The 16,885-nt window shown below is 47.3% G+C and overlaps 1 protein-coding gene across 2 annotated transcripts in view; it reads right to left on the bottom strand.

The window, feature by feature from the left end:
- Positions 1–16,885, bottom strand: part of LOC134949305 (cytochrome P450 2C18-like) — a 117,388-nt gene that overhangs the window by 61,449 nt on the left and 39,054 nt on the right. For both annotated transcript variants that reach the window (XM_063937803.1, XM_063937802.1), the window contains exons 3-4: positions 1,871–2,020; positions 508–668 (exon numbers count right to left, since the gene is read on the bottom strand). In XM_063937803.1, coding sequence (XP_063793873.1) covers positions 508–668; positions 1,871–2,020 — 311 coding nt within the window. The remainder of the gene's footprint in view (positions 1–507; positions 669–1,870; positions 2,021–16,885) is intronic.

The raw sequence follows: 16,885 nt of genomic DNA, 5'->3' as shown, positions 1-16,885 counted from the left end.
AGGGGCTTGCGCGCCCCGAAACGTTGGAACACTTAGCCTGCTTCATGGACTAAACAGCACCAGCACTTTATTTACATTTGGCTTTGTCAGTCTCTGAGTGCCGCTGTTTGCTACACAGCTATCTATCTATCTATATATATATATATATATATATATATATAAACTTTCTTAGTAAATGTTTAAAATGTATGTGGGTGTACTAGTTCACTGCAATTGCTAATGCAATAAATTGATCTTCATTTTTTCTTTGCAGTTTTTGTTTAGTTCTCTACAGATCATGCAAACTCTTCAATAGTTGATCATTGCTTTACTTAATGTGGTTAGGGCGTTACTTTAGTTGTGATAACTATATTCTTGTTTTACTGTATATATGTTTTTGCTAGAGTAGAATTTTGTCATTGGTATTGAATGCAGATGAAATGATCAGAAAGACAGGATTTGAAAAGTAAACCGTTCACGTCTTATGCGTTGCCTCCATCAGACTGTCATAGGTTTCTTAATATTTACCTGAGCATATCCAGAGTTCATAATCTTGACAAAATCTGTAATATTTGATAGTAGGGTCAGGTATTTCTCATCCTCATAGTCAAATCTCTTGCCAAATACAATGGAGCAAATAATATTGGAACCTGCCAATTGCAGTAGGTATGCTGGGTCAAATGAGGTTCCTGTAATTACAAGTATATAACCAGTTAGCCTTTGCTTTAACTATACAACAGAATAACCACATTAGCAATGGGCAAAAGAAGTACAAGATTTTCATACCTTTGGACTCAATATTCTGATAATTATCTAAAGTTTGTTCTAAACCAGCCAGCAATTAATGCACACGCAGCATGAAGAGATAAATGTTATTAAACTCTAATTCTAATCATACACGGCTATCTATTAATAATGAGATTTCAAGCATTTTAACTTTTCAACTTCAAACATCATGGTAAGCATCATGTCTGAAATCGTAAATCCAACAATGTTAAACTGCATTATAAACTGGTCAGCATTATGGCTTTGACCTCACACTGTTCCTCTTCTAAAGGCCGACATTGTGATAAGGCTTTGAGAGGCAAAGTCAACAGTTTTGAATAATACTGTCAGAGGGAAACCAGGAAACAACATTGAGACAAGAAAGAGCGAAGGATAGAGCTCTTGGTTGTCTCCAGCAATCCAGTCCCCAACCTCGCTCATTAACAAGTTCTAATAATTTACTTATCTTTGCTGTCTTCCCTATTCTCTCCTTCGTGGGGCGCTTTCTGTTGTGAATAATGCTGATGTGACCTTAGGTAATGTCAGCGTCACACTGATGGAAGCTGCAGGAGCTGTATAATCGGTGCTAGGCTGTACAGGCTTTTCACTGCTGCTGCTCTGCTGCCACTGTTGCCTGTCATATACAGTAATATGACAGGCAACACTGCAGCAGTGACGGAAGCCTGTACATCCCATCGGAGAACAGCCACTGTCAGTCTGGGCTTCTGAAATCTGAAACTGGTGTAGCATAGCTTAGATGTCCAGCCTCCTAGATGCCTCCAGACTTTTACAGATGTCCCTAGGTTGTTCCAGATGCCCCTAGGCATTTGCCTATACTGCCAATGCCTAGGACTGCCTCTTGGGAAGGGAAACAATTTGGTAGGTACAGTAATCAGTATTTCACAGTCTGTCCACCTAGGCTAGAGAAGCTACAGTACTAGGGCACCTGAAAGGGGTATCAAGTGTAGAACCTCAATGATCCCATTATAAGTTATCACGCCCAGTACTCTTCTATTTCCAATGTCAGCACAACTTGAACAATTTAAAGTATGAGAAGTTATGATAGATCTATTGATTAAATATTTTTATGAATAATTTTGAATCATCATTCATTATCTCCACTCACCTTTGTTCTTCATAAATGTCTCCCCAAGACACCGAGCCTCCTCCTGGATCCTCTCCTCAATGCTCCTCTTCCCCATTCCAAAATTCCTCATAGTCGTCAGAGAGAATCGACGAATTATCTTCCATCTTTCTCCCTTGCTCATTATGATGCCTAAAAATTTGAGTATTATGTTTGGTGGCTTTCAAATAAAGTGTTTTCCAAGATTAAATTCATTTTACTGTAGGTCAAAAATACTGTAGTTCAATACTTACCACCACCCTGAATGTACTGAAGGTGTACAATGATAGGAACCAATCACGCGAAAACATAACATATGTTTCATAATATATTATCCCTTTGATGTCATTTTTTTCTTTACTCTGATCTCATCATGTTCAAAGATCGTTTATTTTTTAATTGCATTTTTGTTGATTGTACATGCATTTTACATTTATTGTCTTTATTCCCTTATTTGAATTACTATTTTCTTGAATATTACATTTGACAAAAATGAAATACTTAGGGGCATATTTACTTTTGCGAAAAGACAATTTCTGGGGATTCTAAAGGGGTCATTTACATTAATAAATTGCATTTAACCAGCAAAAATTATGATTTTAATTACCTACCGGTAAATCCTTTTCACGTAGTCTGTAGAGGATGCTGGGGTTCCATTTAGTACCATGGGGTATAGACGGGTCCCTTGGGAGCCATGGGCACTTTAAGAGTTTAATAGTGTGGGCTGGCTCCTCCCTCTATGCACCTCCTACCAGACTCAGTCTAGAACTGAGACGGACATACTTCGAGAGAAGGAAATACACAGATATGTGTGAGTGTGAATCTCACCACTAGCAGAAGGAAAGCCAGGCTAACCAACTTGAAATGATTCAGCAATGGCTGAACAACAGTACTTAACCAAGTAACAATGTAGTACCAAGTAACAATGCAGTACTTAACTAAGTAACAATGCAGGAACAACGAAGCGCTGGGCGGGCGCCCAGCATCCTCTGCGGACTACGAGAAAAGGATTTACCGGTAGGTAATTAAAATCCTATTTTCTCTTATGTCCTAGAGGATGCTGGGGTTCCATTTAGTACCATGGGGATGTACCAAAGCTCCCAGTATCGGAGGGAGAGCGCGGAGGCTCCAGCAGAACAGATTGACCAAACTGAAGGTTGTCAGGAATCGACTCACCGCTGTTATGTCGGTCCGCCGGAGCGGACTCCGTCCGGGGTCACTGCATGTTGCTGTCACCTGTCGCCCTGCTCGTGGATGCACCCTCAGGCCTGGAAGCGCCCCTGGAGTCAACGGGCGTGTGAGCGCGCCGCGTTCCTGCCGGGCCGCGGCATGGGCGCCGCCATGACAGTTTTCCCCAGTGTAAGTGTGGCGGCCAATCCGGAGCTTGGCCGCACCCCCTTGTCTCACTCCAGCCAATGCCTGCCGGTCAGGGGGTATATCAGGAGCTGCTGGGTGAGTCAGAGGTTGTCCTGAACTTTGTGTCACTCCTGCGACTCGTGTGTTTGGACCTGTTATCCTGTTCCTCCGTGTTCCTGGATATTCTCCTAATCCTCCGTGTTCCTGGATATTCTCCTGTTCCTCCGTGTTCCTGGATATTCTCCTGTACCTGTTACCCCGTGGAACTACAAGCCCCAGCATCTCAGCAATACCTTTCTGGCTTCACACCTTCTACACCTGCAGTGTGCTCCAGCCTTCAGCAGTAGAGACTCCCTATCCAGGTGCATTCTAACACTCTCACCTGTGATTCAGCCTGCAAGCTGATTGTGCTTCTCCAAAAGCACAGTGGACATTAACACCTAGTCTCCTGCATTGCTACCAGGTTTGCTACTATTGGCCCTCATTCCGAGTTGTTCGCTCGGTCTTTTTCATCGCATTGCAGTGAAATTCCGATTAGTACGCATGCGCAATATTCACACTGCGCCTGCGCCAAGTTATTTTGCTTTGAAGAAAGTATTTTTACTCACAGCTTTTTCTTCGCTCCGACGATCGTAGTGTGATTGACAGGAAATGGGTGTTACTGGGCGGAAACACGGCGTTTTATGGGCGTGTGGTTAAAAACGCTACCGTTTCCGGAAAAAACGCAGGAGTGGCCGGAGAAACGGTGGGAGTGCCTGGGCGAACGCTGGGTGTGTTTGTGACGTCAACCAGGAACGACAAGCACTGAACTGATCGCACAGGCAGAGTAAGTCTGAAGCTACTCTAAAACTGCTACGAGGTTTGTGATCGCAATATTGCGAATACTTCGGTCGCACTTTTAAGAAGCTAAGATACACTCCCAGTAGGCGTAGGCTTAGCGTGTGTAACTCTGCTAAATTCGCCTTGCGACCGATCAACTCAGAATGAGGGCCATTATTCCCATCTCTGCTGGCTCCACGTTTTAACCATTCCGGTTCACTTCCATTTCTGCTTACAAACTCTGCCTTAGACTTTCAGTTTCAAACCATACTATTCCATTGCCATTACCATTGCCGTTACCATTGTCATTTCCATTGCATTCGTTTGTTTACTTTCTGCTGCATTATTATCTGGACTTTTCTGTTATTAATAAATCTACATTGTGCACATGCGCAGAAACCCAGTACTGCCTCCTCACTTCATTCCACCTACCTCCACTGACCCACTAGCGCCCCCTCCGGGGACACAAACTAAACCGACTCTGACAGTAAGTTCAGGACCGATGGACTCGGACGGTGGTCAGAGTGTGGGGTCAGGGGCCTTACAAAATCTGGTCTCCCGTTTGGATGGACAAGAGGCTGTGCAGCAGCAGATATTCCAGTTTCTGCAAGGGATGTCCTCCCAGATTGATACGTTACAACAATCTCTGCTAAGTGCGCCTGCACCTCCAGTTCCTGTTACCCCTGCACATGCCAGTGTTGGGGGTTCTTCTTCTTCTCCGGCTGCATCTGCTCCTGTATCCCGTTTGCACTTGCCTGTGCCTAGCAGGTATGATGGCAGTCCGAAGTTATGCTGTGGGTTCCTCAACCAGTGTGAAGTCCAGTTTGAACTTTTACCTCACAATTTTCCCACGCCAAGATCCAAGGTTGCTTATATTATTTCACTGCTCTCTGGATCAGCCCTGAGCTGGGTGTCTCCTCTGTGGGAACGTGCCGACCCGTTGATGAACAACTATGCCGAGTTTGTTTCCATCTTCAGACGCATCTTCGATGAACCGGGTCGTGCAACATCAGCCTCCGCAGATCTTCTCCAGCTCCGTCAAGGGACTCGCAGTATGGGTCAATACGTCATCCAGTTCCAGACGCTAGCCGCAGAGATCCAGTGGAATAACCAAGCCTTGGTAGCAGCCTTCTGGCATGGACTTTCAGAGCGGATAAAAGATGAACTGGCAACCCGTGATATTCCTGAGCAATTACCCGAACTAATCTCCCTATGTATCAAGTTGGACTCTCGCATCCGCGAACGCAACAATGAGCGTGCTCGTGCTGAGTGTCGCAAACCAAGAATGGTACCTCCTGTACAGTTGCAGCCTCCACCTTCTGATGAGCCTATGCAAATTAATAGGTCCCGCTTAACTGCTGAGGAGCGGACAAGAAGACTCCGTGAGAGACTGTGTCTCTACTGTGCGGCAGTAGGTCACCAATTAAATTCTTGTCCAGTGCGTTCGGGAAACGCCAGATCCTGACTTGTAAGGGAGGAGTCAAGTTGGGATCTTTCAAGCAAGCTCCTTCAACCCAAGATCTCATTCTTCCTGTGACCTTAGAGACGGCGGCTGGACTCCAATCTGCAACTGCGTTGGTAGACTGTGGTGCAGCGGGAAATTTCATCACTCAAGCTGCGGTAGACAAGTTTCATCTGCCGGTCTATGAACTTCCATGTCCAGTCTACATTACGGCAGTAGATGGCAGTCGTATCTCTAAGGGGTATATCACTCAACAAACCAGGCCAGTGATACTGGGGGTTGGGTTCCTGCATTCTGAGTTAATAAAGTTTTTAGTTATTCCTCAGGCAACTCAGGAGATTGTGTTAGGTATGCCCTGGCTCCAGCTACATAACCCGCAGATTGATTGGGCTACATTACAGCTAACTGCTTGGGGGTCACATTGCCGTCAGTCTTGTTTAGCCCAAGTTGTTCCTGTCAAGACTTCCAAAATCAAGACCCCGTCTACTCTTCCTACGGCCTACCAAGACTTTGCTGACGTCTTCAGCGAAAAGGCCGCTGATGTCCTACCGCCCCATAGAGAATGGGATTGCCCCATCGACCTCATTCCTGGCAAAAAACCACCTAGGGGGCGCACCTACCCGTTATCTGTTCCTGAGACTGAAGCGATGAGTGATTACATAAAAGAAAACCTACAGAAAGGATTCATCCGTCCTTCATCATCACCTGCTGGGGCAGTCTTCTTTTTTGTTAAAAAGAAAGATGGAGGACTACGTCCATGTATTGACTACCGGGGACTTAATGACATTACCATTAAGAACAGCTATCCGTTGCCTCTTATTACCGAGTTATTTGATAGGGTCAAAGGAGCCCGCATCTTCACCAAGTTAGATCTCCGCGGTGCCTATAATCTCATCAGAATCCGCAGCGGTGATGAATGGAAGACGGCTTTCAATACTCGGGATGGCCATTACGAGTACCTGGTAATGCCATTCGGGTTGAGCAATGCTCCAGCAGTGTTCCAGCACTTTGTTAATGAAATCTTCCGTGACGTTCTGTACAAATATCTCGTAGTTTACCTGGATGATATCCTCATTTTCTCTCAAGACCTCTCTTCTCATCGTCTCCAAGTCCGTGAAGTTCTCCGACGTCTTCGTGAGAACCGTCTCTACGGCAAGTTGTCTAAGTGCACCTTTGAAGTGGCCTCTATACCCTTCCTGGGGTATATAATTTCTGGATCGGATCTCCAGATGGACCCGGCAAAATTGGAAGCTATTGCCAATTGGTCCATTCCGAACACTCTCAAGTCCATTCAACGATTCCTGGGCTTTGCCAATTATTATAGGAAATTCATCCGAGGCTTTTCAACTCTCATTGCTCCTATTACTAGCTTAACTCGAAAAGGGGCAGATCATTCCAACTGGTCAGAAGATGCCCTGGCTGCGTTTCAAAGAATCAAGATGGCTTTTATGACCGCACCAGTTTTGTTACAGCCTGATGTTGATAAGCCATTCGAGTTGGAGGTGGATGCGGAGTGGGAGCTGTTCTGTCTCAGATAGGAGCTGACGGGAAGATCCATCCCTGTGGATTCTTTTCCCGCAAATTTCTTCCTGCAGAAGTTAATTATTCCATCGGAGATCAAGAGCTTCTGGCGATTAAACTGGCCCTTGAGGAATGGAGGTATCTCCTGGAAGGGGCGAAGTTCCCATTTAACATCTATACTGATCATAAAAACCTGCTCTACCTGAAGGCAGCTCAGTGCCTTAATCCTCACCAGTCCCGATGGGCTATGTTCTTCTCCCGTTTTAATTTTAAGCTCCATTTCCGCCCAGGTTCTCAGAATACCAAGGCAGATGCCCTGTCTCGATCCATGGAATCCGAGGACGAGATGTCCGATTCAGTACCACGCTCCATCATGGATCCTGTGGCATTTGCCTCATCACAAGTTTCTCCAGCTCCGCCTCCTGGTAAGATTTTTGTTGCTCCTGAACTCCGTTCTAAGTTGCTGTCTTGGGCCCATCAGTCTAAGTTTACTGGGCATCCTGGTGTCCTAAAGACTTTTAAATTTCTTTCCGGGACATACTGGTGGCCGAAAATGAAAGTTGACATCAAAGACTTTGTAGCGTCTTGTCCTAAATGTGTGCAGCACAAGACTCCTCGTCAGTCTCCAGCAGGTCAGCTACAGCCATTATCCATCCCCAGCCGTCCTTGGTCACATCTGTCGATGGATTTCGTCTCTGACCTTCCCTCCTCCCAAGGATACAACACCATCTGGGTAGTGGTCGACAGATTTACCAAAATGGCTCATTTTGTTCCACTCCAAGGACTTCCTTCAGCTCCAAAACTGGCTCAAATCTTCCTGCGGGAGATTTTCCGTTTACATGGACTACCCACTGAAATAATATCTGACCGTGGAGTTCAGTTTGTGGCAAGGTTTTGGAGAGCTCTCTGTTCTGCCATGCAGGTCCATCTCAAGTTCTCGTCAGCATATCATCCTCAGACGAATGGGCAGACAGAGAGGGTAAACCAGGAGTTGGAAACTTTCCTGAGACTGTACGTATCTTCTTCCCAAGATGACTGGGTGGATTTGCTCCCGTGGGCCGAATTCGCTCACAATTTCCGCTACCACACAGCTACTGAAACCACTCCGTTCTTCGCTGTTTATGGGCAACATCCACGAGTTCCTGATTTTCAAGACCTTCCTAGCATCGATGTTCCTGCTGCCACTACTGTCCTCAGTCAGTTCTCAACCATCTGGAGGAAGATTCATACTTCACTCAAAAAGGCTTCTGCTCGGTACAAATTCTTTGCCGACCGCAAGAGACGTGCAGTTCCCAGCTTGAAACCTGGGGATAAAGTCTGGCTGTCAACCCGGAATCTTCGTCTTAAAGTGCCTTCGATGAAGTTTGCACCACGCTTCATCGGTCCTTTCTCCATCGAAAGAGTTCTAAATCCTGTGGCTTACAAGCTCAAGTTACCCTCTTCATTGCGTATTCCTAATGCTTTCCATGTCTCTCTCCTCAGACCATTAGTCCTGAATCGCTTCCAAAGAGCTCTTCCAACTGGCCCCAGCATTCCAACTCAGCGGGGCATAGAGTTCGAGATAGAGAAGATCCTGGACTCCCGTCACCGGTATGGTCGTCTGCAATATCTCATCGACTGGGCCGGCTATGGTCCTGAGGAGAGGAGTTGGGTGAACTCTGCTGATGTCCACGCTCCCAGGTTGGTCCGTGTTTTCCACAGGTCTCATCCTTCCAAGCCACGTGGGTGTTCGGTGCCCACCCATAAAGGAGGGGGTACTGTCAGGAATCGACTCACCGCTGTTATGTCGGTCCGCCGGAGCGTACTCCGTCCGGGGTCACTGCATGTTGCTGTCACCTGTCGCCCTGCTCGTGGATGCACCCTCAGGCCTGGAAGCGCCCCTGGAGTCAACGGGCGTGTGAGCGCGCCGCGTTCCTGCCGGGCCGCGGCATGGGCACCGCCATGACAGTTTTCCCCAGTGTAAGTGTGGCGGCCAATCCGGAGCTTGGCCGCACCCCCTTGTCTCACTCCAGCCAATGCCTGCCGGTCAGGGGGTATATCAGGAGCTGCTGGGTGAGTCAGAGGTTGTCCTGAACTTTGTGTCACTCCTGCGACTCGTGTGTTTGGACCTGTTATCCTGTTCCTCCGTGTTCCTGGATATTCTCCTAATCCTCCGTGTTCCTGGATATTCTCCTGTTCCTCCGTGTTCCTGGATATTCTCCTGTACCTGTTACCCCGTGGAACTACAAGCCCCAGCATCTCAGCAATACCTTTCTGGCTTCACACCTTCTACACCTGCAGTGTGCTCCAGCCTTCAGCAGTAGAGACTCCCTATCAAGGTGCATTCTAACACTCTCACCTGTGATTCAGCCTGCAAGCTGATTGTGCTTCTCCAAAAGCACAGTGGACATTAACACCTAGTCTCCTGCATTGCTACCAGGTTTGCTACTATTATTCCCATCTCTGCTGGCTCCACGTTTTAACCATTCCGGTTCACTTCCATTTCTGCATTACAAACTCTGCCTTAGACTTTCAGTTTCAAACCATACTATTCCATTGCCATTACCATTGCCGTTACCATTGTCATTTCCATTGCATTCGTTTGTTTACTTTCTGCTGCATTATTATCTGGACTTTTCTGTTATTAATAAATCTACATTGTGCACATGCGCAGAAACCCAGTACTGCCTCCTCACTTCATTCCACCTACCTCCACTGACCCACTAGCGCCCCCTCCGGGGACACAAACTAAACCGACTCTGACAAAGGTCCTCAGATACCAAAGTATCGAACTTGTAGAACTTAGCAAACGTGTTCGACCCTGACCAAGTAGCTGCCCAGCAAAGCTGCAAAGCCGAGACACCCCGGGCAGCCACCCAGGAAGAACCCACTTTACGCGTAGAGTGGGCCTTAACAGAATTTGGACACGGCAGGCCTGCCGTAGAATAAGCATACTGGATAGTAAACCTGATCCAGCGAGAAATCGTCTGCTTAGAAGCAGGACACCCAACTTTGTTGGGAGCATAAAGGACAAACAGAGCGTCCGACTTCCTGTGACGAGAAGTTCGCTTCACATAAATCTTCAAAGCCCTCACAACATCCAAGGACTTTGAGGTAATTGAGGAGTCAGTATCCACTGGCACCACAATAGGTTGGTTGATATGAAAAGTTGATACAACCTTCGGAAGAAATTGCTGATGCGTTCTTCGTGGAAAATCAAGTAGGGGCTCTTGTAGGACAAGGCCCCCAACTCTGACACACGCCTAGCAGATGCCAATGCCAACAGTGTGACAGCGTTCCAAGTAAGAAACTTGACATCTACCTCCTGTAAAGACTCGAACCAATCCGATTGCAGGAACTGCAACACCACATTAAGATCCCACGGTGCCGTAGGCGGCACAAACGGTGGTTGGATGTGCAGAACCTCTTTCAAGAAAGTCTGAACCTCAGGGAGAGCAGCCAATTGTTTCTGAAAGAAAATGGACAAGGCCGAAATTTGGACCTTTATGGAGCCCAAGCGAAGGCCCACATCCACACCTGCTTGCAGGAAGAGGAGAAACCGTCCCAGTTGAAACTCCACCGTAGGAAAATTCTTGGATTCACACCAAGACACATACTTTTTTCCAAATCCGATGGTAATGTTTAGATTTTACTCCCTTCCTAGCCTGTATCAGGGTAGGAACGACTTTTTTCGGAATGCCATTCTGAGCTAATATCAGGCTTTCAACCTTCATGCCGTCAAACGTAGCCATGGTAAGTCTTGATAAGCGAATGGCCCCTGTTGCAGAAGGTCCTTGTGAAGAGGAAGAGACCTTGGATCTTCCAGCAGCAATTCCAGAAGATCCGCATACCAAGCCCTTCTTGGCCAGTTTGGAGCAATATGGATCGCCTGAACTCTTGTTCTTTTTATGAGCTTGAGAACCATTGGGATGAGTGAAAGTGGAGGGAACACATACACTGACATGAACACCCACGGAGTTACCAGGGCATCCACCGCCACTGCCTGTGGGTCTCTCGACCTGGAACAGTACCTCCGAAGCTTCTTGTTAAGGTGTAAAGCCATCATGTCTATTTGAGGTATACCCGAACAACTTGTTACCTCCTCGAACTCCTCTGGGTGGAGGACCCATTCTCCTGGATGGAGATTGTGTCTGCTGAGGAAGTCCACTTCCCAGTTGTCCACTCCCGGAATGAAGATCGCTGACAGCGCTACTGCGTGCCTTTCTGCCCAGAGGAGGATTCTTGTAACCCCTGACCTCACAGCTCTGCTCTTCGTTCCGCCCTGTCGGTTTATGTAGGACATTGCTGTTACATTGTCCGACTGAACCTAAATGGCTTGATCTTGCAGAAGATGTGCCGCTTGTAGAAGGCCATTGTACACGGACCTTAGTTCCAGAATGTTTATCGGAAGGATGGATTACAGACTTGACCACTTTCCTTGGAAGTTTTTCCCTTGGGTGACTGCACCCCAACCTCTGAGACTTGCATCCATGGCTAGAAGGATCCAATTCTGAATCCTGAACCTGCAGCCCTCGAGAAGGTGAGACCCTTGAAGCCACCAGAGGAGCGAAATTCTGGCTTTCGGCGACAGGCGTATCCGCTGGTGCATGTGAAGATGAGATCCTGACCATTTGTCCAGGAGATCCAGTTCGAAGGACCGTGCATGAAATCTTCCATACTATAGAGCCTTGTAAGAGGCAACCATCTTCCCCAGAAGTTGAATGCACTGATGAACCGATACCCAGGCAGGCCTCAGGACATCCCGGACCATTGATTGGATCACCAACGCTTTCTCCACCGGTAGAAATACCCTCTGTACGTCCGTGTCGAGGATTATCCCCAGTCTCCTTGTCTGTTCCAAATGTGACTTTGGAAGGTTCAGGATCCACCCATGATCCTGGAGTAGTCGATTTGAGAGAGCAATGCTCTGTAACAGCTTCTCCCTGGAAGATGCCTTTATCAGCAGATCGTCCAGATATGGAATAATGTTCACTCCCTGCTTGCGGAGGAGTAGCATCATCTCTGTCATGACCTTGGTGAACACCCTCGGTGCTCTGGAGAGGCCAAATGGCAGTGCCTGGAACTGATAGTGACAGTCCAGCAGCGCAAATCTCAGATAAGCCTGGTGAGGTGGCCAGATCGGAATGTGAAGGTACGCATCCTTGATATCCAGGGATACCAGGAATTCCCCTTCCTCCAGACCTGAGATCACCGCTCTCAGAGACTCCATCTTGAATATGAATTTCCTCAAGTAGGGGTTCAATGACTTTAAGTTTAATATCGCCTTACCGAACCGTCCAGTTTCGGTACCACAAACAGGTTTGAGTAATAATGCCTTGTTTGTGAGGTGAGGTAGAACTGGAACAATGACATTTGTTTGTACCAATTTTTGAATGGCTTCCTGTAGGATAGCACTTTCTGTCAACAAGTTCTTGAAACTCCAGTCTGTACCCCTGGGTAACAATCTCTTGTACCCAGGGGTCTAGGCATGATGATGCCCAGATGTGACTGAAATCCCTTAGCCTCGCACCCACCTGCCAAATCCCCAGGCTGGGAGGTCACCATCATGCTGAAGGTCTTGAGGAAGCAGAACCTGGCTTCTGTTCCTGGGAACCTGTTGGTGCAGGTTTTCTAGATTTCCCCCGACCTCCTCTAAAGAAAGTGGAAGGGGGTTTGGACTTTTAAACTTTTGTGGTCCGAAAGAACTGCATTGTATATGTAGTATAAGATTTCCTAGCCAGTGGCGCTGCTGAGGGAAGGAAGGCTATCTTACCCACAGTTGCCGTGAAGATCCACACATCTACGCGTCCTCAAACAGAGCCTGACCTGTGAAGGGTAGGTTCTCTACACTTTTCTTGGATTCCGCATCCGCAGACCATTGGCGCAGCCAGAGTCCCCTGCATGCTGAAACAGCCATGGAAGAAGCCCTTGCATTAAGGTGGCCAAGGTCCTTCTTGGCCTCCACCATGAAACCTGCAGAATCCTGTATGTGACACAAAAATAATTCAATGTCACTCCTATCCAGAGTATCTAATTCCTCCAGTAATGTGCCTGACCACTTTACTATGGTTTTAGAAATCCACGCACAAGCAATAGTGGGCCTTAAAGCCACTCCTGTAGCTGTGTATATTGATTTGAGCGTAGTCCCAATCTTGCGGTCAGCCGGCTCTTTTAAAGCGGTTGAACCAGGTACAGGTAAAACTACCTTTTTAGACAATCTAGACACAGAAGCGTCTACTATAGGTGAGTTTTCCCACTGTTTCCTGTCCTCTTCAGGAAAGGGAAAAGCAATGAGAACCCTTTTGGGGATCTGGAATTTTTTCTCTGGGTTTTTCCAGGATTTTTCAAACAAGGAGTTTAACTCCTTAGAAGCGGGGAAAGTAAGGGAGGATTTCTTTTGTCTGTAAACTTAGCCTCCTCTACCTGCTCAGGTACTTTCTCAGTAATGTGCAAAATGTCCCTAATGGCCTCAATCATGAGTTGCACCCCCTTAGCAAGGGATGCATCTCCCCCCTGCATATCCCTATCACCGTCCCCTGTGTCAGAGTCGGTATCCATGTCGGCTTGCATTATCTGGGCAAGAGCACACTTTCTAGGGTATGTAATAAGGGCCTTAGATGAGGTAGTGGGAGCGGAATACTTGAAAACCTCTAGAGATTGTTGTAAAACCTGCGTTACATTCTCAGTATGTGACACCCTAGAAGATATCTGGGATATCATTTCCCTTATAGAATCCACACAAGGGGGTACGGTTTGAGAAGGCTGAGAAGGTACATGGCAATCCTAAGTACATGGAATAGACTCTTCAGGAGAAGATACACACTCTGCAACACAAGATACAGAGTCCCTACACATGGTAATGTGAGATATACAGCCACACACACACACAGGAAAATGTCAGACACAGTTTCCCCCAGAGAGTCACAGAGTATAAGGAGCCAGCCACACAGTGCCCCAGTAGGCAGGTAATAAACTAAACTGCCGGCGCTGACTGAGTTACCTTAATAGGATAAACAGTTCTTATAATCACACTCCCCCCTTCTATAACACCCTGGTACCGCAGAGGATAGCTAGAGTTATGTGGAGGGCAGCGCTCCCTGTCAGCGTTCTGAGTCTGTGATCTGCAGGGAGAAAAATGGCGCTGGTGAGTGCTGGATCCACTCTGAGGAGAAGCCCCGCCCCCTGTAATGGCGCATCTTCCCGCACTTATTGTATTATACTGGCCTGAGGTCATTTGCAGCGAACAGTGGGATTAGCCCCCGGTAGCTTTTTGTGACCAGTGTAGGGTATTGTGCTGGTCCAGGACGCCACTCACAGCGCCGTACACAGTGTGCCTCTGAGCCTTCCAGAGCGCAGCCTGTCAGAGCTGCGCTCCCACCCTTGTGCCGCCATTCCCGCCGGCGACCCGCTTTCCGGGCCGCCGGCGTTTACTCACCACTCTTCTTTCTTCCGGCTCTGTTAGGGGGCGGCGGCCGTGCTGCGGAAGTGAGCGGTCACCTCGTGGGCTTGCGATCAGCACCCTCAGGAGCTCAGTGTCCTGTCAGCGCAGATAGAGAACCATTAACGTCTAGAGTTGATTCCTACTCCACCTCTAAGTCCCACGAAGCAGGGAGTCTGTTGCCAGCAGTCTTCCTGTACCTAACACTCTTAGAAAAACAATAAAACTAGAAAAACTCCTAGGAGCTCCCCTAGCTGTGACCGGCTCCTCCGGGCACATTTTCTAAACAGAGTCTGGTAGGAGGGGCATAGAGGGAGGAGCCAACCCACACTATTAAACTCTTAAAGTGCCCATGGCTCCCAAGGGACCTGTCTATACCCCATGGTACTAAATGGAACCCCAGCATCCTCTAGGACGTAAGAGAAATAATACAATTGCATGAGTACTATATGATTTAAATTGTTTATATGCATTTTACACTAAGGATTTCGATTATATTTTTCCTTGAATCATGGAAGGACATCTATAGACTGAAGTCTATTGAAATACCAATCAAATTGTATCTTAAGGTGCATACACACTTGCCTAGAAAATAAGCGACATCGCTAATTTTCACCCTTACTGAGTGACGTCGCTCACTTTCTCAGCAAGTGTGTATGCCGTTGCCGACCAGCGATGTGCGTCCCCGCAGGTCATTAACAACCCTCGCCGTTGGTCATGCAGGCAGCTCAATTTGGACTTTCATCAAAGAGCTGCCTGCACGGCTTGGCCGCTACGTGACATCACTGAGTGACATGAACGTCATATCGCTCAGTGTGTATGCCTGGCCGCCGACTGCCCTGGCCTGGGAGGGGAAACACTAGGCGGCGGCGCTCATAGAGCAAGTCACCTAGTGTGTACCTACCTTTAAGGAATATATGATCAGTTAATTTTTATTTGTTTATTAACATTTATTTGTTTATTTATACAGGTTGAGTCTCCCATATCCAAAGGCCCATACACACTTGACGATAAAATGAACGACGTCGTTCATTTCAGCCCTCATCAACGACGTCGCTCATTATATCGTCAAGTGTGTATGCATCCGACGACCACCGATGCGCGGCCCCGCGGGACGTTAACGACCCTCGCTTATCTGTGGAGCATGTATGCTCAATTTCCACTATGGTCGTTACCGACCAGAGACGTCGTTGAATGTGTATGGTGTGAAAGACCAACGACCAACGACCAAGCCACTGTTCACCAGCCCTGTTACCAGCTCATTATTTTAATAAACTGTTCAGCTTGGATGCTTCAACGATGAATGGTCTATGGTCTTTGGTCTTTAGTTTTTGGTCTTTGGTCTTTCGTCGTTGGTAGTGTGTTTGCTCATGTCGTTTGCTCAGCTGTTCAAGGGAAGTTCAAGGGAAGTCGTTAACGACGGTCGTTAATGACGTGTGCATCGTCAAGTGTGTATGGGCCTCAAAATTCACAACAGTACACAATATTGCAAAAGCTGATTTTTTTTAACATGACTGAGATAAGAATGCCTTTGCTTTTTGATGGTTCGGTGTACACAACCTTTGCTTAATGCACAAAAGTATTACAAATATTGTACAGAATTACTATCAGGCTATGTGTATAAGGCAGAGGTTCTCAAGCGCGGTCCCCAAGGCACCCCAACGGTCCAGGTTTTACGTATGTCCATAGCTCAGCACAGATGGTTAAATCAAATTGACTGAGGCGCTAAATAAGTCACCTGTAGAAAAGCATGGATGTAATTAATATCCGGACCATTGAGGAGCCTTGAGGGCCACATTTAAGAACCTCTGGTATAAGGTGTATTTGAAACATAAATGCATTCTGTGTTTAGACATTGGTCCCATCCCCAAGCTATCGTCATGGTATGCAAATATTACAAACATGGAAAAATCCTAAATCCAAAATAATTCTGGTCCTAATTATTTTGGATATGGGATACTCATCCGGTATACTGTCAGCATATTTCTTTGCTCTTTTCAATTGGAAATAAAACAGTAATAAAACAGGTTGTGCAATAATAAATATAATGAGAGGTAAGAGGGCCATGCCGACTCCCAAGCTTACAATCTCTAGGGAAATAGACTTTTAATACATGAGGATAATTGTTGCAGCCAGATTGAGAGGTTGTTGGTGTTTTTTCATGGCTGTGTAGCAAGGGCCAGTGTACTCGTGCGGTCACTGGCCCTGCTACTAGCATGCGCGTCCCTCCTCACTTGGGACGGCCCGGCGCCGTCCCATGGGGCCGGAGGTAGCGCTGGCTTCAGGCAGCGCTGTGGACCGGACCTGGTTCGGTCTCCACCTGCCCAGCTGAATGCAGAGTTCGGCAGCGGGTGTGGGGGCGGCAGTGAATCGCCACCGGCGCTCCACGTGAGTGATGGCGGCGGGCCTGGATCCTCCGGGACTCAGGCCCCGCCAATCACAG

Source organism: Pseudophryne corroboree, chromosome 8, assembly GCF_028390025.1.
Source record: "Pseudophryne corroboree isolate aPseCor3 chromosome 8, aPseCor3.hap2, whole genome shotgun sequence".
Classification (NCBI taxonomy): Eukaryota; Metazoa; Chordata; class Amphibia; order Anura; family Myobatrachidae; genus Pseudophryne; species Pseudophryne corroboree.
This window is presented reverse-complemented; position numbering and strand designations above follow the sequence as displayed.